We start from the raw sequence: 21439 nt of genomic DNA, 5'->3' as shown, positions 1-21439 counted from the left end.
TGACACACCTGTGCCACACCTGCCGGGACTCGTGATTGCCCCTGATCAGCGTGATCCGGTCTGGGTACCTCACCTGGGCACAGGTAACACACCTGGGTCATGTATAACACACCTGGGTGTGGTATAACACCGATAAACCATCCCTGGCATCACCTGTGCCACACCTGCCGGGACTCGTGATTGCCCCTGATCAGCGTGATCCGGTCTGGGTACCTCACCTGGGCACAGGGAACACACCTGGGTCATGTATGACACACCTGGGTCATGTATAATGCACCTGAGTCATGTATAATACACCTGGGTGTGGTATAACACCGATAAACCATCCCTGGCATCACCTGTGCCGTGTGTGACACACCTGTGCCACACCTGTGTGATCTGCCGGGACTCGTGGTTACCCCTGATCAGCGTGATCCGGTCTGGGTACCTCACCTGGGCACAGGTAACACACCTGAGTCATGTGTGACACACCTGGGTGTGGTATAACACCCATAAACCATCCCTGGCATCGCCTGTGCCGTGTGTGACACACCTGAGACAGGTATATCGCAGATAAACCATCCCTGGCATCACCTGTGCCACACCTGCCGGGACTCGTGATTGCCCCTGATCAGCGTGATCCGGTCTGGGTACCTCACCTGGGCACAGGTAACACACCTGGGTCATGTATGACACACCTGGGTCATGTATAATGCACCTGGGTGTGGTATAACACCGATAAACCATCCCTGGCATCACCTGTGCCACACCTGTGCCACACCTGCGTGATCTGCCGGGACTCGTGGTTGCCCCTGATCAGCGTGATCCGGTCTGGGTACCTCACCTGGACAGGTGAGACACACCTGAGTCATGTGTGACACACCTGAGTCATGTGTGATACACCTGAGTGTGGTATAACAGTGATAAACCATCCCTGGCACCACCTGTGCCACACCTGTGTGATCTGCCGGGACTCGTGATTGCCCCTGATGAGCGTGATCCGGTCTGGGTACCTCACCTGGGCAGGTGAGACACACCTGAGTGTGGTATAACACCGATAAACCACCCCTGGCATCGCCTGTGCTGTGTGTGACACACCTGGGTGTGGTATAACACCGATAAACCATCCCTGGCACCACCTGTGCCACACCTGCGTGATCTGCCGGGACTCGTGGTTACCCCTGATCAGCGTGATCCGGTCTGGGTACCTCACCTGGGCACAGGGAACACACCTGAGTTACACCTGGGTCACACCTGTGTCACACCTGTGTCATTTATAACACACCTGATACAGGTATAACATCAATAAACCATCCCTGGCACCACCTGTGTCACACCTGCGTGATCCGGTCTGGGTACCTCACCTGGGCACAGGGAACACACCTGGGACACACCTGGGTCATTTATAACACACCTGGGCAATGCAGGACACACCTATGGTGTCACCTGTGCCAAGCGTGACACACCTGCATCACATCTGGGTCACACCTGGGCATGGGTGACACACCTGGGTCACACCTGGGCACAGCCAATAACCCATATGCCCATTGATGACATCACCTGTGCCAGGTGTGCCACACCTGGGTCACACCTGGGTCACACCTGGATCACACCTGGGCACAGCTGGGCACAGGTAACCATCGATAGACACGTTGATGGTGTCACCTGTGCCAGGTGTGCCACACCTGGGTCACACCTGGAGCACACCTGTGCCCTTTATAACACACCTGGGTAATGCAGGACACACCTATGGTGTCACCTGTGCCAGGTGTGACACACCTGGATCACACCTGGGTCACACCTGGGCACACCTGGGCATGGGTGACACACCTGGGTCACACCTGGGTCACACCTGGGCACAGGCAATAACCCATAAGCCCATCCATGACATCACCTGTGCCAGGTGTGACACACCTGGATCACACCTGGATCACACCTGGGCACAACTGGGCACAAGCGACACACCTGGAGCACACCTGTGCACAGGCAATAACCCATAAGCCAACCCATGACATCACCTGTGCCAGGTGTGACACACCTGGATCACACCTGGAGCACACCTGGACAGAGGTGACACACCTGGGCACACCTGGAGCACACCTGGGTAATGTATGACACACCTGTGTGGGTGTGTCACACCTGTATCTGCACACCTGTGTGGGTGTGTCACACCTTGCACACCTGTGTGGGTGTGTCACACCTGTGTCTGTGCACACCTGTGTGGGTGTGTCACACCTGTATCTGCACACCTGTGTGGGTGTGTCACACCTGTCTGTGCCTGTGCACACCTGTGTGGGTGTGTCACACCTGTGCCTGTCACACCTGTGTGGGTGTGTCACAGCTGTCACACCTGTGTGGGTGCGTCACACCTGTGTCTGTGCACACCTGCCCAGGTGTGTGACACCTTGCACATCTTGCACACCCATCCCAAGTGTGTCACACCTTGCACACCTGCCCGAGTGTGTCACACCTGTCACACCTGCTCACCTTCAGCGCCAGCAGCAGCAAGAAGGTCTCACACACCTTTGACACCTGTGCACACCTGTCCAGGTGTGTCACACCTTGCACACCCTGCACACCCATCCCAGGTGTGTCAGACCTTGAACACCTGCCCGGGTCTATCACACCTGTCGGTACCTGTGCACACCTGCCTCGGTGTGTCACACCTTGCACACCTGTCACGCCCGCTCACCTTCAGCGCCAGCAGCAGCAGAAAGGTCTCACACCTGTCCCACCTTGCACACCTTGCACACTCACTCACCTTTAGCGCCAGCAGCAGCAGGAAGGTCTCACACCTGTGCACACCTGTCACACCTGCCCAGGTGTGTCACTCCTTGCACACTCACCTTCAGCGCCAGCAGCAGCAGGAAGCTCTCACACCCATCCCAGGTGTGTCACACCTGTCACACCTTGCACACTCACCTTCAGTGCCAGCAGCAGCAGGAAGGTCTCACACCCTTTTCAGGTGTGTCACTCCTTGCACACCTTGCACACCCACTCACCTTCAGCGCCAGCAGCAGCAGAAAGGTCTCACACCCATCCCAGGTGTGTCACACCTTGCACACCTGTCACACCTTGCACACTCACTCACCTTCAGCGCCAGCAGCAGCAGGAAGGTCTCACATCTGTGCACACCAGTGCACACCTGTCACACCTGTACACACCTGTCCAGGTGTGTCACACCTTGCACACCTTGCACACTCACCTTCAGCGCCAGCAGCAGCAGGAAGGTCTCACACCTTGCACACCTTGCACACCTTGCACACTCACCTTCAGCGCCAGCAGCAGCAGGAAGGTCTCACACCTTGCACACCCATCCCAGGTGTGTCACCCCTTGCACACCTTGCACACTCACCTTCAGCGCCAGCAGCAGCAGAAAGGTCTCACACCCATCCCAGGTGTGTCACACCTGTCACACCTTGCACACCTTGCACACTCACCTTCAGCGCCAGCAGCAGCAGGAAGGTCTCACACCTGTCACCCCTTGCACACCTGTCTGGGTGTGTCACACCTTGCACACTCGCTCACCTTCAGCGCCAGCAGCAGCAGAAAGGTCTCACACCCATCCCAGGTGTGTCACCCCTTGCACACCTTGCACACTCACTCACCTTCAGCGCCAGCAGCAGCAGGAAGGTCTCACACCTGTGCACACCTGCCTGGGTGTGTCACACCTTGCACACTCGCTCACCTTCAGCGCCAGCAGCAGCAGGAAGGTCTCACACCTGTCACCCCTTGCACACCTTGCACACTCACCTTCAGCGCCAGCAGCAGCAGGAAGGTCTCACACCTGTCACCCCTTGCACACCTGTCCAGGTGTGTCACCCCTTGCACACCTTGCACACCTTGCACACTCACCTTCAGCGCCAGCAGCAGCAGAAAGGTCTCACACCTGTCACACCTGTGTGTGTCACACCTGTGTGTGTCACACCTGTCACACTCACCTTCAGCGCCAGCAGCAGCAGGAAGGTCTCACACCTGTGCACACCTGTCTGGGTGTCTCACACCTTGCACACCTTGCACACTCACCTTCAGCGCCAGCAGCAGCAGAAAGGTCTCCACGCTGTAGAAGCCGCGGTCGACGAAGTCGCCCATGAACAGGTAATTGGTCTCGGGCACATCCCCGCCCACCTGGAGAGGAGAACAGACAGGTAAAAACCCAAAAAACCCCAAAAAAATCCCTAAAAAATCCCCAAAAAATCAAAAAAAAATGCACAAAAAAATCCCCCAAAAAAACAAAAAAATCCCGAAGGTTTTAGGGCAAAATTTGTTGAATTGGCACCGAAAATTCGCTTAAAAATTCAATGTATTGGGGAGAGGGAAGGGCACCAAAAATGCCCAAAAAATCCTAAAAAAATCCCAAAAATTCCAGAGATTTTACCCCGAAAAAATAAAAAAAAATCCCAAAGATTTTACCCCAAAATTGGCACCAAAAATTCAGCAAAATTCACTTAAAAATTCAACGTATTGGGCACAGTGAGGGGCACCAAAAATGCCCAAAAAATACCCAAAAAAATCCTAAAAAAATCCCCAAAATTGTGAAGATTTTACCCCAAAATCCCAAAGATTTTACCCCAAAATTCACAAAATTGGCACCAAAAATTCAGCAAAATTCACTGAAAAATTCAATGTATTGGGCACAGTGAGTGGCACCAAAAACCCAAAAAAATCCCCAAAAAAATCCTTAAAAAATCCCCAAAAAATTCTTTAAAAAATGCCCAAAATCCCAAAGATTTTACCCTAAAATTCACTAAATTAACCCCAAAAATTCATTTAAAAATTCACTGAATTGGTCACAGTGAGGGACACCAAAAACACCAAAATCCCCCCAAAAAAATCCTAAAAAAAATCACAAAAAATAAAAAAAAAGTTTTCTAAAAAACCCCATAAAAAATCCCCAAAAAATCTTTAAGAAAATCACCAAAAATAAAAACAAAATTCCAAAAAAGATCCCTAAAAAGTCCCAAAAAAATCCTAAAAAAAATCAACTAAAATAAAAACAAAAAATCCCAAAAACCTCTAAAAAATTCCAAAAAAATCCTAAAAAAAATCCCAAAAAAACCCTAAAAACTCCCCAAAAAATCCCCCAAAAATTCTAAAAAAAATCAGCAAAAACAAAATTTTAAAAAACCCAAAAATACCCTAAAAAATCCCCAAAAAATCCCCAAAAATCCCAAAGATTTTACCCCAAAATTAAATTGAGCCCAAAAATTCACTTAAAAATTCACTGAATTGGTCACAGTGAGGGACAGGGGAGGTCACTCAGGGGTCACTCGGGGTCACTCAGGGGTCACTCAGGGGTCACTCAGGGGTATTTTTTTGGGCCATTTTTGGGCCATTTTTGGGCCATTTTTGGGCCATTTTTGAGTCATTTTTGGGCCATTTTGTGTCCATTTTTTGAGCCATCTTTGAGGCATTTTGGGCAAATTTTGAGGCATTTTTGGGCCATTTTTGGGTCATTTTTGGGCCATTTTTTGACCATTTTTGGGTCATTTTTGAGGCATTTTTTGGTCATTTTTGGGCCATTTTTTGACCATTTTTGGGCCATTTTTGGGTCATTTTTCAGTCATTTTTGAGGCATTTTTGGGTCATTTTTGGGCCATTTTTTGGCCATTTTTGGGCCATTTTTGAACCATTTTGGGTCCATTTTTTGAGCCATCTTTGAGGCATTTTGGGCAAATTTTGGGCCATTTTTGGGCCATTTTTGGGCCATTTTTGAGTCATTTTTGGGCCATTTTTGGGTCATTTTTGGGCCTTTTTTGGGTCATTTTTTGGCCATTTTTTGGGCCATTTTTGAGGCATTTTTGGGTCATTTTGGGGCCAACTTTGAGGCATTTTTGGGTCATTTTTTCGCCATTTTTGAGCCATTTTTGGGCCATTTTTAGGCCATTTTTGGGTCATTTTTGAGCCATTTTTGGGCCATTTTTGGGTCATTTTTGGGCCATTTCTGGGTCATTTTTGGGTCATTTTTGAGGCATTTTTGGGCCATTTTTAGGTCATTTTTGGGCCATTTTTGAGGCATTTTTGGGCCATTTTTGGGTCATTTTTGCGCCATTTTTAGGCCATTTCTGGGTCATTTTTGAGGCATTTTTGAGGCATTTTGGGCAAATTTTTGGGTCATTTTTGGGCCAATCTTGGGTGCATTCGGGGCAATTTTGGAGCCATTTTAGGGGAATTTTTGAGCCATTTTTGGGGCCATTTTGAACCATTTTGGGTCCATTTTTTGAGGCATTTTGGGCAAATTTTGGGGCCATTTTTGGGGCATTTTTGGGTCATTTTTGGGGCCATTTTTGGGTCATTCTTCGGTTATTTTTGAGGCATTTTTTGGGCGTTTTTGGGTCATTTTTGAATATTTTTTGAGCCATTTTTGGGCCATTTTTGAGGCATTTTTGGAGCCATTTTTGGGCCACTTTTGGGTCATTTTTGGGCCATTTTTGAGCCATTTTTGGGGCATTTTTGGGCCATTTTTGGGTCCATTTTTTGAGGCATTTTGGGCAAATTTTGGGGCATTTTTGGGTCACTCAGGGGTCACTGAGGGTCACTCAGGGGTCACTCAGGGGTCACTGAGGGGTCACTCGGGGTCACTCGGGGTCACTCAGGGGTCACTGAGGGGTCACTCAGGGTCACTCAGAGGTCACTCAGGGTCACTCAGGGGTCACTCAGGGGTCACTCAGGGGTCACTCAGGGGTCACTCAGGGGTCACTCGGGGTCACTCACCCGGAAGAGCTCCTTGAGGTCGTAGAACTGCCCGTGGATGTCCCCGCACACCTGGGGGGGAAATGACCCAAAATCAACAAAATTCACCCCAAAATCAACAAAATTCACCCCAAAATCACCCAAAATCAACAAAATTCACCCCAAAATCAACAAAATTCACCCCAAAATCACCCAAAATCAACAAAATTCACCCCAAAATCACCCAAAATCACAAAATTCACCCCAAAATCAACAAAATTCACCCCAAAATCACCCAAAATCAACAAAATTCACCCCAAAATCAACAAAATTCACCCCAAAATCAACAAAATTCACCCAAAATCACCCAAAATCAACAAAATTCACCCAAAATCACCCAAAATTCACCCAAAAATCACAAAATTCACCCAAAACTCACCCAAAATATCCAAATGAGCCCAAAATCACCCAAAACTCACCCAAAAATATCACAAAACTCACCCTAAATCACCAGAATTCACCCCAAAATTCACCCAAAGAATCAAAAATTCACCCCAAAATCACCCAAAAATCACCCAAAAATATCCCCAAAATCACCGAAAATTCACCCAAAATATCACAAAATTCACCCAAAAATATCACAAAATTCACCCAAAATTTACCCAAACATCATAAAATTCACCCGAAATTCACCCACATTCACCCCAAATTCACCCAAAAATATCCCCAAATTCACCCCAAAATCAGCCCAAAATCAGCCCAAAAATATCACAAAACATCACAAAAAATTCACCCCAAATCACAAAAAATTCACCGGAAACATCCAAATTAGCCCAAAATCACCCCAAATTCACCCAAATCCATGCAAAAATCACAAAATTCACCAAAAATTCACCAAAAATTCCCCCCAAATTCACAAAGTTATCTCAGAATTCACCCAAAATATCCAAATTAACCCAAAATTCACCCAAAATTCACCCCAAAATCACCCAAAAATATCCCCAAAATATCACAAAATTCACCCAAATTCACCCAAAATTCCCAAAATATCCCAAAATTTACCCAAAATAGCCCAAAATCACCCAAAAAATTCACCCAAAATAGCACAAAATATCGCAAAATTCACCCAAAATTCACCAAAAATTCACCCCAAAATCAGCCCAAAATTCACCCAAAATATCCAAATTAGCTCAAAATTCACCCAAAATTCACCCAAAATCCCCAAAATTCACCCAAAATCACAAAAAATTCACCGAAAACATCCAAATTGGCCCAAAATTCACCAAAATTCACCCAAAATCAGCCCAAAATTCACCCAAAAACAGCACAAAATATCACCCAAATAGCACAAAATTCAGCCCAAATCACCCCAAATTCACCCAAATTGACCAAAAATTTACACAAAATTCACCCAAAATATCACAAAATTCACCAAAAATTCACCAAAAATTCACAAAATTATCCCAAAATCACCCAAATTCACCCAAAAATATCCAAATTAGCCCAAAGTAAAACAAAGTTCACCAAAAATCCCAAAATTCGCTCAAAAATCACCCAGAATTCACCCAAAATATCACAAAATTCACCCAAAATTCACCAAAATCACCCAAAATATCACAAAATTCACCCAAAATTCACCCCAAATTCACCCAAAAATCACCCAAAATCACACAAAATTCACCCAAAATTCACAAAATTAGCCCAAATTCACCCAAAATATCCCAAAATTCACCAAAAATTCGCCTCCAAATCCCCCAAAATTCAGCCCAAATTCAAAAATTCACCCCATTTGTTGGCATTTTCCTGAATTTTAGGGAATTTTCCGAATTTTGGGGAATTTCTGAGACTTTGGAGAATTTTCTGGAATTTTGGGGGAATTTTCCAGATTTTTGTGGAATTTTTCCAAATTTTGGAAAATTTTCTGAAATTTTGGGGAAATTTTCTCGAATTTTGTGGATTTTTCTGGAATTTTGTGGACTTTTTGGAAATTTGTGGAATTTTCCCAAATTTTGGTGAATTTTCCAGAATTTTGGGATATTTTCCGGAGTTTTTTGAAATTTTGGGGAATTTTCCAGGAATTTTTCAGAATTTTGTGGAATTTTCTGTAATTTGGGGAAAATTTCCTGAATTTTATGGAATTTTTTCTGGAATTTTGGGGACATTTCTGGATTTTCTGGAACTTTCCCAAATTTATCCGAATCTTTCCCAAATTTTGTGGAATTTTTCTGGAATTTTGTGGACTTTCTGAGAAATTTCTGAGATTTTCCCAAATTTTGGGGAATTTTCCAGAATATTCTGGAATTTTGGAGAACTTTCCAGAATTTGGGGGAATTTTCCAGATTTTTCCCAAATTTTGGGGAATTTTCTGGAATTTTCCCGAATTTTGGGGGAATTTTCCAAGACTTTGGAGAATTTTCTGGAATTTCGAAAAATTTTCCCAAAATTTGTGGAATTTTCCCGAATTTGGGGGAATTTTTCTGAATTTTCTGAAATTTTTCCAGAATTCTCTGGAATTTTCCAGAATTTTGTGTGGAATTTTCTGGAATTTTCTCGAATTTTCTGGAATTTTGTGGAATTTTCTGCATTTTTTCCCTGCAATTTTCTCGATTTTTTTTCCCCAAATTTTTACAGGATTTTGTGGAATTTTCTGGAATTTTTCTGGATTTCTTTTGGGGATTTTTTCTGGAACTTTGGGGAATTTTCCCGAGTTTTCCAGAATTTTTGTGGAATTTTTCTGGATTTTTTCTGGAAATTTTTTGAGAATCTTTCGAAATTCTGTGGAATTTTCTGGAATTTTTTCTGTAATTTTTTGGGGAATTTTTCTGGAATTTTTGGAATTTTGTGGAATTTTCTGAAATTTTTCAGGAACTTTTTGGGAATTTTCCGGAATTTTGTGGAATTTTCTGGATTTTTTTCCCGGAATTTTCTGGAATTTTTCTGGAATCTTTTGGGGAATTTTTGTGGAATTTTGTGGAATTTTCTGAAATTTTTCTGGAATTTTTTTGGGGAATTTTCTGGATTTTTTTTCCCGGAATTTTCGGGAATTTTTCCGGAATTTTTTCCGGAATTTTTTTGGGAATTTTCCCGGAATTTTTTGGGAATTTTCGGGGCTCTGTTCACTCACGGTCACCGGGGAGTCGACGCGCTGAACGTTGCTCTCCTCCACCAGGATCTCCCTGCAATTAATAATTAATAATTAATCATTAATAATTAAATAATTAATAATTAATAATAATTTTATTTATATATAAAATTTGTTTTCTATATTTTATTTTATTTTTATAAATTTCATTATTATACACAAATAATATTTTATTTATATAGGTTATTTTCTTACTTACACATCATAATTAATTATAAATTAATTAATTAATTAATAATATAATAAGTAATAAATAATAAATATAATTGTTTAATTACAATTATTAATATTATAACTATTATAGAATATATTAATATTAATATACTAAATACAATATAATAAATAACAAACAAAGTAATAATAAATTAATTAATGATGATTAATTAACTCAATAAACCCCAAGTAGCAACAAATAATAAACAGAATTAATCAACAATAATTCATAATTAATAATTCCGTATTTACTAAGCATTCATGAGTTATTAATGCATAATGATTAAATAATTATTAATTAATAATAATTAGTAATTGATTAATTAATGGGAAATAATCCTGACCAATGGCAATTCAAAGCAGCCATCACTAATTAATGGCAATTAATTCGTCTAAATTAAGGGTAATTAATATTCATTAATGCCAATTAATTCATTAATTAGAGCTGCTCTTCTCCACCAGGATCTCCCTGCCAATTAATCATTCATTAATCACTAATTAACAGCAATTAATGCCGATTAATTGACTGAAATGAACCCCCACTAACAGCAATTAAGTAGCTGGAATTAATTAATCACAATTCGCTGTAATTATCAGTAATTACAACCAATTATTACCCGTTCCTTGAATATTAATTAGCGTTAATTAGCGCTAATTACCGGCTCTTGGCACACAGATCTTTAACCTTGATTACCATTAATTACAATTAGTGACCAATAATCACCATTAATGAAGGTTTAAAGCCACTAATAACCACTCAATTAATATTAATTAATAATAATTAATTACTAATTAGCGTTAATTACCGGGGTTGGAACACAAAACTTGGGACTTTGATAACCATTAATGACCATTAATTACCATTAATAACGACTAATTGCCACTAATTACCAAAAAGAAATATTCAAACCCACTAATAACCAATTAACTAATTATTAATTAGCAATAATTAGCGCTAATAAAGGCCTAAACCCATTAATAACCATTCTATGAATATCAAGGGGAGTTAATTACCATTAATTAGAGTTAATTATTGTGCCTGGAACACAGAATTTGGACTTTGATGCCCATTAATGACCATTAATTAGTAATAATAAAGGTATAAACCCACTAATAACCAATTAATTACTATTAATTAACATTAATTTGCATTAATTACTGGGCTTGGAACACAAAACTTGGATTTTGATAACAATTAATGACCATTAATGACCACTAATTACCATTAATTGCCATTTAAACCCATTAATACCCATTATATGAATATTAATTAGCATTAATTAACACTAATTAGCACTAATTACCGGGCTTTTGCACACAGGGCCCTGACCTCGCTCTCCTTGATGAGCTCTAATGCCCATTAATCACCATTAATTACCAATAATTTGCAATAATAAAGGTATAAACCCACTAATAACTGATTAATAATTATTAATTAGTGTTAATTAGCGTTAATTACCGGGCCTTGGCGCACAGGGCCTTGACCTCGCTCTCCTTGATGAGCTCTAATGACCATTAATGACCATTAATTAATAACAATAAAGGTATAAGCCCACTAATAATCACTCAATGGCTATTAATGACTATTAATTAGCATTAATTAACGCTAATTAGCGCTAATTACCGGCCTTGGCGCACAGGGCCTTGACCTCTCTCTCCCTGATGAGCTCTAATGCCCATTAATCACCATTAATTACCAATAACTGCCATTTAAACCCACTAATAATCACTCAATGACTATTAATGACTATTAATTAGCATTAATTAACGTTAATTAGGGCTAATTACTGGGCTTTTGCGCACAGGGCCTTGACCTCGCTCTCCTTGACGACCATTAATCACCATTAATTACCATCAATTCGCAATAATAAAGGTATAAACCCACTAATAACCAATTATTAATTATTAATTAGCGCTAATTAGCGCTAATTACCGGGCTTTTGCACACAGGGCCTTGACCTCGCTCTCCTTGATGAGCTCTAATGCCCATTAATCACCATTAATTACCAATAATTGCCATTTAAACCCACTAATAATCACTCAATGACTATTAATAATTATTAATTAGCGTTAATTAGCGCTAATTACCGGGCCTTTGCGCACAGGGCCTTGACCTCGCTCTCCTTGATGAGCTCTAATGCCCATTAATCACCATTAATTACCAATAATTCGCAATAATAAAGGTATAAACCCACTAATAACCGATTAATAATTATTAATTAATGTTAATTAGCGCTAATTACCGGCTCTTGGCACACAGGGCCTTGACCTGGCTCTCCTTGATGACCATTAATGCCCATTAATCACCATTAATTAGTAATAATAAAGGTATAAACCCACTAATAACTGATTAATAATTATTAATTAGCGTTAATTAGCGCTAATTACCGGGCCTTGGCGCACAGGGCCTTGACCTGGCTCTCCTTGATGAGCTCTAATGACCACTAATTACCATTAATTAACATTAAAACCTCTCAATAACCACTAATAACCAATAAATGAATACTTAATAATTATTAATTAACGCTAATTAGCGCTAATTACCGGGCTTTTGCACACAGGGCCTTGACCTCGCTCTCCTTGATGAGCTCTAATGCCCATTAATCACCATTAATTACCAATAATTCCCAATAATAAAGGTATAAACCCACTAATAACCGATTAATAATTATTAATTAACGCTAATTAGCGCTAATTACCGGGCTTTTGCGCACAGGGCCTTGACCTGGCTCTCCTTGATGAGCTCTAATGCCCATTAATCACCATTAATTACCAATAATTGCCATTTAAACCCCCTAATAATCACTCAATGACTATTAATAATTATTAATTAGCGTTAATTAGCGTTAATTACCGCTAATTACCGGCTTTTGCGCACAGGGCCTTGACCTCGCTCTCCTTGATGAGCTCTAATGCCCATTAATCACCATTAATTACCAATAATTCGCAATAATAAAGGTATAAACCCACTAATAACCGATTAATAATTATTAATTAATATTAATTAGCGTTAATTACCGGGCCTTTGCGCACAGGGCCTTGACCTCGCTCTCCTTGATGAGCTCTAATGCCCATTAATGACCATTAATTACCAATAATTGCCATTTAAACCCACTAATAATCACTCAATGGCTATTAATGACTATTAATTAGCATTAATTAGCATTAATTAGCGCTAATTACCGGGCCTTTGCGCACAGGGCCTTGACCTGGCTCTCCTTGATGACCATTAATGCCCATTAATCACCATTAATTACCAATAATTAGTAATAATAAAGGTATAAACCCACTAATAACCAATTATTAATTATTAATTAGCGTTAATTAGCGCTAATTACCGGGCTTTTGCGCACAGGCCTTGACCTCGCTCTCCTTGATGAGCTCTAATGCCCATTAATGACCATTAATTAGTAATAATAAAGGTATAAACCCACTAATAACCACTCAATGAGCCCTAATTAGCATAAATGAATGTTAATTAGCGCTAATTACCGGGCCTTTGCGCACAGGGCCTTGACCTCGCTCTCCTTGATGAGCTCGCAGCGTCTCAGTTGCTCAATTTGCCGGTCCAGGTCACTCAGCTCCCCCATGGCTTAATTAGCGCCTGTTAATTAATTAATCATCATTAATTATCATTAATTAAGTGATTGGGGTTCTCTTAGAGGGGCTGGAGGGGGGTTAATTAAAGAATTTTAATTAATGGGGGGAAAAAAGGGGTGGGAAATGGTGATTTGGGGGGTTAATTAAGGCGTTTGTTAATTAATTAATGGCATCGTTAATTAATGCAGCCGCTGCTGGAAACGAATGCGCCAAAAATTCCCAAAAAATTCCAAAAAAATTCCCAAAAAAATTCCCAAAAATTCCAAAAATTGCCCCAAAATTCCTCTAAAAATTCCCCAAAAATTCCCCAAAAAATTCCCAAAAAATTCAAAAAAAATTTCAAAAAAATTCCCAAAAAAATTCCCCCAAAATTTCCCAAAAATTCCCAAAATATTCCACAAAATTCTCTAAAAAATTCCCCAAAATTAAAAAAAAAATCCTCTAAAAATTCCAAAAAAAATCCCCAAAAATCCCCAAAATTCCTCCCAAAATGGCCCCAAAAATTCCTTAAAATGGCCCCAAAATTCCCCCAAAAATGCCGCAAATTCTCCCCAAAATGCCCCAAAAATCCCCCCAAAATTCATCTAAAATGGGCCCAAAATTTGCCCCAAATCCACCCAAAAATGACCCAAAAAATTCCCCTGAAATGGCCCCAAAAATGGCTCAAAATGCCCCAAAAATTCCCCAAATTTACTTCCAATTCCCCCAAAATCCACCAAAAATGGCCCAAAAAATTCCCTCAAAATTCCCAAAAAATTCCCCAAAATTCCCCAAAAATGCCCCCAAAGTGGCCCAAATCCACCCAAAATTCCCCCAAAATTCTCAAAAATGGCTCCAAAATTCCCCCAAAAATGGCTCCAAAATTCCCTCAAAATTCCTCCAAAAATGCCCCAAAATTTGCCCCAAAATCCTCCGGATATTCCCCCAAAAATGGCCCAAAAATTCCCCAAATTGGCCCCAAAATTCCCTCAAATTCCTCTAAAAATGGCTCCAAATTGGCCCGAATGCACCCAAAAATTGCTCCAAAATGGCCCCAGAAATTCCCCTCAAATGGCCCCAAATCCACCAAAATTCCCACAAAATCCACCCAAAAATTCCCAAAAATTCCCCAAAATTCCCAAAAAATCCATCCCCAAAAATGGCCTCAAAAATTCCCCAAAAAATTCCCCAAAATCCCTCAAAATTCCCCCAAAAATGGCCCCAAATCCACCCAAAAGTGGCTCCAAAAACTCCCCAAAAATTCCCCAAAATTGGCCTTAAATGGCCCCAAAATTCCCCCAAAACCCCCCAATATTCCCCCAAAAATTCCCCCAAAATTGGCCCCAAATCCACCCAAAAATTCCCCAAAAATGGCCCCGAATTCCCCAAATTCCACCCAAAAATGGCCCCAAAATTCCCTCAAAATTCTTCTAAAAATGGCCCCGAATTTGCCCCAAATCCACCCAAAAATGACCCCAAAATGACCCCAAAATTGACCCAAAATTGCCTCAAAATTCTCCCAAAAATGGCCCCAAATCCACCCAAAATTCCCTCAAAATTCCCATAAAATGGCCCCAAACTCCCCTAAAAAAAGCTGCAAAATTTGCTCCAAATCCACCCAAAATTCTCCCCAAAATTCCCACTAAAATTCCCCCAAAATGACCCAAAATTCCCTCAAAATTCCTCAAAAATTCCCCCAAAATTCCCCCAAAATGCCCCAAATTCCCTCAAAATTCCTCAAAAATTCCCCCAAAATTCCCCCAAAATTCCCCAAAATGGGCCCAAAATTTGCCCCAAATCCTCCGGAAATTCGCCCAAAATTCCCCCAAAATTCCCTCAAAATTCATCAAAAAATTCCCAAAAAATTCCCCAGAATTCCCCCCAAAATGGCCCCAAATCCACCCAAAAATGACACCAAAATTCCCCCAAAATTCCTCTAAAATGCCCCAAATTTGCCCCAAATCCCAAAAAAATGCCCCAAAATTCCTCAAAAATTCCCCCAAAATTCCTCCAAAAATGGGCCCAAAATTTGCCCCAAATCCTCCGGAAATTCGCCCAAAAATGGCCCCAAAAATTCCCCAAAATTCCCTCAAAATTCCTCTAAAAAATGGCCCCAAATTGGCCCCGAATGCACCCCAAAAATGGCTCCAAAATGGCCCCAAAAATTCCCCTCAAATGGCCCCAAATCCACCCAAAATTCCCACAAAAATGGCCCAAAAATTCCCCAAATTTGCCCCAAATCCACCCAAAAATGGCCCCAAAAATTCCCCTAAAATGGCTCCAAATTGCCCCAAAAACGGCCCCGAATTGCCCCAAAATTACCCCCAAAAAATCCCCAAAAATCGCCCTAAATGGCCCCAAATCCACCCAAAAATGACCCAAAAATTCCCTCAAAACTCCCCAAAAGTGGCCCCAAAATTCTCCCAAAATGCCCCAAAAATTGCCCCAAAAATTCCCCTAAAATGGCCCCAAATCCACCCAAAAATTCCCACAAAATTCCCCCAAAAATGGCTCTAAAATTCCCTCAAAATTCCTCTAAAAGTGGCTCCAAATTTGCCCCAAATCCTCCAAAAGTGACCCCAAAAATTCCCATTAAAATGTCCCAAAAATGGCTCCAAATTTGCCCAAAATCCTCCAAAAATGACCCCAAAATCCCCTCAAAATTCTCCCAAAAATGACCCAAAATTCCCTCAATATTCCTCTAAAAATGGCCCCAAATCCACCCAAAATTCCCCCAAAAATGACCCCAAAATTTGCCCCAAATCCACCCAAAAATGGCCCAAAAAATTCCCCAAAATTCCCTCAAAATTCCTCTAAAAATTCCCAAAAAATTCCCCAAAATTCCCCCCAAAATGGCCCCAAATCCACCCAAAATGGCCCCAAAATCTCCCCAAAAATTCCCCAAAATTGGCCCCAAATCACCAAAAATTCCCTAAAAATGGGCCCCAAAATTGCCCCAAATCTGCCACAAATCCACCCAAAAATGGCCCAAAAATTCACCACAAAATGCCCTCAAAATTCCTCTAAAAATTCCCAAAAAATTCCCCAAATCCCCAAAAATGACCCCAAATTTGCCCCTAAATCCATCCAAAAATGGCCCAAAATTCTCCACAAATGGCCCAAAAATTTGCCCCAAAATTCCCCCAAAATTTGCCCAAACCCCAAATATTCCCCCAAAAATTCCCCAAAATTGCTCCAAATCCACCCAAAACTTCCCCAAAATTCCCCAAAAATGGCCCCAAATTTGCCCCAAATCCCCAAAAATGACCCCAAATCCCTCAAAATTCCCAAAAATGACACCAAAATTCCCTCAAAATTCCCCCAAAAATGGCCCCAAAATTCCCCCCAAAATTCCCCAAAAATCCCCCCAAAATTCCCCCAAAATCCGCCCCAAATTCCCCAAAAACCCCAAAATTTTCCCTCAAATCCCCCAAAAAAATCCCCCAAATTCCCCCAATGCCCCCAAAAGGCCCCAAAATCCCACCCGGGACCCCCCAAACCCCCTCGGGATCCCCCAAACCCCCTCAGAGCCCTCGCGGAACCTTCGAGAAACCCCAAAAAAACAAAAAAAATTTAAAAAAGAAACAAAAAAAATCCCAAAATTGGCGAAATTGGCCCCAAAAATCCCGGCCCGAACCCACCGCTGCCGCCGCTTGCGTCACTTCCGGCCACGCCCAGCCCGGAAGTGCCGCGCCGGAAGTGAAGGGGAAGGAGGAGCTAAAATGGCGGCGGGGAAGCGGCAAAAAAGTCCCGAAAATGGCGGGGGGGGAAAAACGGAGTGAAAAAAGTCGCGGGATTTAAAGGGAAAGGAGGAAAATGAACCAAAATTGGGGAAATTTGTGGGGAAAAAGGGACAAAAAATCCCGAAATTTGTGGGAAAAAGGCGCCAAAAATCCCAAAATTTGTGGGAAAAAGGGGCCAAAAATCCCGAAATTTGTGGGGAAAAGGGAAAAAAAATCCCGAAATTCCAATTTTTGTGGGGAAAAGGGACCCAAAATCCCCCAAAATCTTGAAATTTATGAGGAAAATAAACCCGAAATCGCAAAAAATCCCAAATTTTGTGGGGAAAAGGGAAAAGAAATCCCGAAATCCCATATTTTTGTGGGGAAGGGGGACCCAAAAATCCCGAATTTGTTGGAAAAAGGAAAAAATATCCCAAAATTCCAAATTTTGTGAGGTAAAAGGGCCCCAAAAATTTACCCAAAAATCCCGAAATTTGTGGGAAAAAAGGGAAAAAGATTCCCAAAATTCCAATTTTTGTGAGGTAAAAGGGGCCCAAAATTCCCCAAAATCCTGAAATTTGTGGGGAAAAGGGAAAAAAAATCCCGAAATTCCAAATTTTTGTGAGGTAAAAGGGACCCAAAATTCCCCAAAAAATCCCGAAATTTGTGGGAAAAAGGAAAAAAAATCCCAAAATTTTAAATTTAATGGGAAAAGGGACCCAAAATTCCCCAAAAATCCGAAATTTGTGGGAAAAAAGGGAAAAAAAATCCCGAAATTTGTGGGAAAAAGGGAAAAAAATCCCAAAATTTGTGGGGAAAAGGGGAAAAAAATCCCGAAATTCCAGTTTTTGTGGGGAAAAGGGACCCAAAAATACCGAAATTTGTGGGAAAAAGGGAAAAAAAATCCCGAAATTCCAATTTTTGTGAGGAAAAGGGGCCCAAAATTCCCAAAAATCCTGAAATTTGTGGGAAAAAGGCGCCAAAAATCCCAAAATTCGTGGGGAAAGGGAAAAAAAATCCCGAAATTCCAAATTTTGTGAGGAAAAGGGACCCAAAAATCCCGAAATTTGGGGGAAAAAGGGAAAAAAATCCCGAAATTCCAATTTTTGTGAGGTAAAAGGGACCCAAAATTCCCCAAAAATCCCGAAATTTGTGGGAAAAAGGGAAAAAAATCCCAAAATTCGTGGGAAAAGTGAAAAAAATCCCGAAATTCCAAATTTTTGTGGGGAAAAGGGACCCAAAATTCCCCAAAAATCCTGAAATTTGTGGGGAAAAGGGAAAAAAATCCCAAAATTCCAATTTTTGTGGGGAAAAGGGAAAAAAAAATCCCCAAAAATCCCGAAATTTGGGGCAAAAAGAGCCAAAAAATCACCAATTAATTCAGAATTTATTCAGAATAAACCGATTTATTCAGAATAAACCGATTTATTCAGAATTTATTCTGGTTTTATTTTTTTATTTTTATTATTTATTATATTTATATTTATATTATATTATATTATATTATATTTATTTTATTTATTATATTTATATTTATTATTATTTTTGATATTACTTCAGCTTTGCTGAGTTGATATCAATATTAATATTAGTATTGGATTGGGTATTAATCGGTTATTAATTAATTAATAATAAGGGGTTAATAAAAACCAGTCCCTCCCAGTTTGTCCCAGTCCATCCCAGTTTGCCGCAATCTCCTCCCAGTATAACCAGTCCCCTTTTACCCTCCAGTCCCCTCCCATATAAACCAGTCCCCCTCCCATATAACCAGTCCCATCCCAGTTTTTCTCCATCGCCTCCCAGTTTTTTTTCCCCGTTCATCCCAGTCCCTCCCAGTTTGTCCAGTTTGTCCAGTCCCCCCCCCATCCCCCCCCGTCCATCCCAGTCCCTCCCAGTATAAACCAGTCCCATCCCAGTCCCTCCCAGTCCCTCCCAGTTTGCCCCAATCCCCTCCCAGTATAACCCAGTTCCCCATTAACCCCTCCCAGTTTGTCCCAGTCCCCTTTTAACCCCTCCCAGTCCCTCCCAGTATAACCCAGTCCCCATTAATCCCTCCCAGTCCCTCCATTTCCGATCTGTCTCCGCTTTTCCTGAGTTTTTTGTGCTCCAAGGATTTGCCCCAAATCCTCCAAAAATGCCCCAAAATCTCCCCAAAAAATCCCCAAAATTCTCCCAAAAATTGGCCCCAAAATTCCCCAAAAATGCACCAAAAATGCACTAAAAAATTCCGCAAAATTCCCCCAAAAATGGCCAAAAAATGGCCCCAAAATGCACCAAAAAATTCCACAAAATTCCCCCAAAAAATGGCCACAAAATGCCCCCAAAATGCACCAAAAAATTCCGCAAAATTCCCCCAAAAATGGCCAAAAAATGGCCCCAAAAATGGCCCAAATTCCACCCAAAAGTGTCACCAAAATGCCCCAAAATTCCCCCAAAAACATCCCCAAATTCCCCCAAAAACATCCCCAAATCCACCCAAAAATTCCCCTAAAATGGCCCCAAAATCTCCCACAAAAATCCCCAAATTTCCCCCAGAAATGGCCCCAAAATTTGCTCCAAATCCACCCAAAATTGACCCCAAAATTCCCCCATAAATGGTCCCAAATCCCTCCCAAAAAAATCTCAAAAGTGGCCCCAAAAATTTACCAAAATTCCCCAAAAATTCTCCCAAAATTCCCCAAAAATTCTCCCAAAATGCCCCAGAATTCCGCCAAAAATTGCCCCTAATTCCCCCAAAATTGCCCCAAAAATTCCCCTAAAATGGCCCCAAATCCTCCAAAAATGACCCCAAAATTCCCCCAAAATTTGCCACAAAAATGACCCCAAATCCACCCAAAAATGGCCCAAAATTCCCTCAAAATTCCTCCAAAAATGGCCCCAAAATTTGCCCCAAATCCTCCAAAAATGACCCCAAAATCCCCTCAAAATTCTCCCAAAAATGGCCCCAAATTTGCCCCAAATCCTCCAAAAATGACCCCAAAATTCCCTCAAAATTCCCCAAAAAATGGCCCCAAATTTGGCCCAAATCCACCCAAAAATGGGCCCAAAAATTCCCCAAAACTCCCATTAAAATGTCCCAAAAATGGCCCCAAATCCTCCAAAAATGACCCCAAAATTCCTCTAAAAATGGCCCCAAAATTGCCCCAAATCCACCCAAAAATGTCCCCAAAATTCCATCAAAAACGGTCCCAAAATGCCCCAGAAATTCCCTAAAATTCCCCCAATAATGGTCCCAAATTCCCCTCAAAATTCTCCCAAAAATTCCCCTAAAATGGCCACAAAATTTGCCCCAAATCCACCCAAAAATGGTCGCAAAACTACCCAAAAATTCCCCAAAATTCTGCCAGAAATGGCCCCGAATTCCCACAAAATTTCACCAAAATTGCCCCAAAAATTCACCAAAATTCCCCAAAAATGCCCCAAAAAGCCCCAAATTTGCCCCAAACCCCAAAATTTTCCCAGTGACCCCACTGACCCCTCCCAAAACACCCAAATTTTCACAGCCAATCCCAAAAAAACCCAAAATTCACCCACACAACTCATTTGCATCTCCTTTGCATAAATAGCCCTTAAATCCAAAAGGACCAATCAGGACACAGCACACTCGCATCCAACAGCCCCCATTGGCTGCCTCAGCCTGACCCCACCCCCTGCCGCCATTTTGGGGGCGGGGCCTCACCATCTATGGCCACTTTGGGGGCGTGGCCTTTATTGAGGCAGCCATTTTTGGGGCGTGGTCTCAGCTTTATTTGGGGGCGTGGCCTGTGATATGGCAGCCATATTGGGGGCGTGGCCATTGCAGCTTTGTGGGCGTGGCCTGTAAGATGTCAATCATCTTAGTGGCATAGTCTCTGCACAAATTTGGGGGCGTGGCCTGTGGGATTTTGGCCACATTGGGGGCGTGGCCTGGAAGCCATTTTGGGGGCGTGGTATTCAAATTGTCAGCCATCTTGGGGGCGTGGTCTCAGAATCTTTTGAGGGCGTGACCTTTGAGTTTGGGGAGCATGCTCACTGCAGCTTTGTGGGCGTGGCCTGCACACTGTGAAGCATATTGGGGGCGTGGCCTCAGCCTCATTTGGGGGTGTGGTCTATGCAATGTCAGCCATCTTGGGGGCGTGACCAGAAAGGTTTT

The 21439-nt window shown here is 42.0% G+C and overlaps 1 protein-coding gene across 4 annotated transcripts; it reads right to left on the bottom strand.

Annotated features, from left to right (window-relative positions):
- Positions 1 to 657: 657 nt before the first annotated feature.
- Positions 658 to 17261, bottom strand: LOC135441340 (serine/threonine-protein phosphatase 4 catalytic subunit-like). 4 transcript variants are annotated; one of them, XM_064700886.1, is made up of 7 exons: positions 17227 to 17261; positions 13525 to 13610; positions 12551 to 12576; positions 9776 to 9827; positions 6694 to 6744; positions 4006 to 4107; positions 835 to 997 (listed from the first exon to the last, which is right to left on the bottom strand). In XM_064700886.1, exons 2-7 carry the CDS (start codon positions 13594 to 13596, stop codon positions 848 to 850), a joined length of 453 nt encoding a protein of 150 aa, XP_064556956.1. In that variant the 5' UTR covers positions 13597 to 13610; positions 17227 to 17261; the 3' UTR covers positions 835 to 847. The 4 variants fall into 4 exon arrangements, with proteins under 4 accessions (XP_064556957.1, XP_064556956.1, XP_064556955.1 ...); XM_064700885.1 differs by lacking the exon at positions 12551 to 12576 and adding an exon at positions 11940 to 11965; XM_064700887.1 differs by lacking the exons at positions 835 to 997; positions 12551 to 12576 and adding an exon at positions 658 to 823 and having other exon boundaries at positions 13499 to 13610.
- Between the last annotated feature and the right edge of the window lie 4178 nt (positions 17262 to 21439).

The sequence above is a fragment of the Zonotrichia leucophrys genome, unplaced genomic scaffold (genome assembly GCF_028769735.1).
Source record: "Zonotrichia leucophrys gambelii isolate GWCS_2022_RI unplaced genomic scaffold, RI_Zleu_2.0 Scaffold_247_77025, whole genome shotgun sequence".
NCBI lineage: Eukaryota > Metazoa > Chordata > Aves > Passeriformes > Passerellidae > Zonotrichia > Zonotrichia leucophrys.
Note: the sequence above shows the minus strand (reverse complement) of the source record. Positions and strands in the feature narration are given on the sequence as shown.

Coding starts and splice junctions, on each gene's coding strand:
- LOC135441340 (XM_064700884.1), bottom strand. CDS start 13,596: ATGGGGGAGCTGAGTGACCTGGACCGGCAAATTGAGCAACTGAGACGC. Junction 6,745..9,775: donor GCGTCGACTCCCCGGTGACC/GTGAGTGAACAG, acceptor TTTCCCCCCCAG/GTGTGCGGGGACATCCACGG. Junction 998..4,005: donor TGCTGCTGCTGGCGCTGAAG/GTGAGTGTGCAA, acceptor TCACCTGCCCAG/GTGAGGTACCCAGACCGGAT.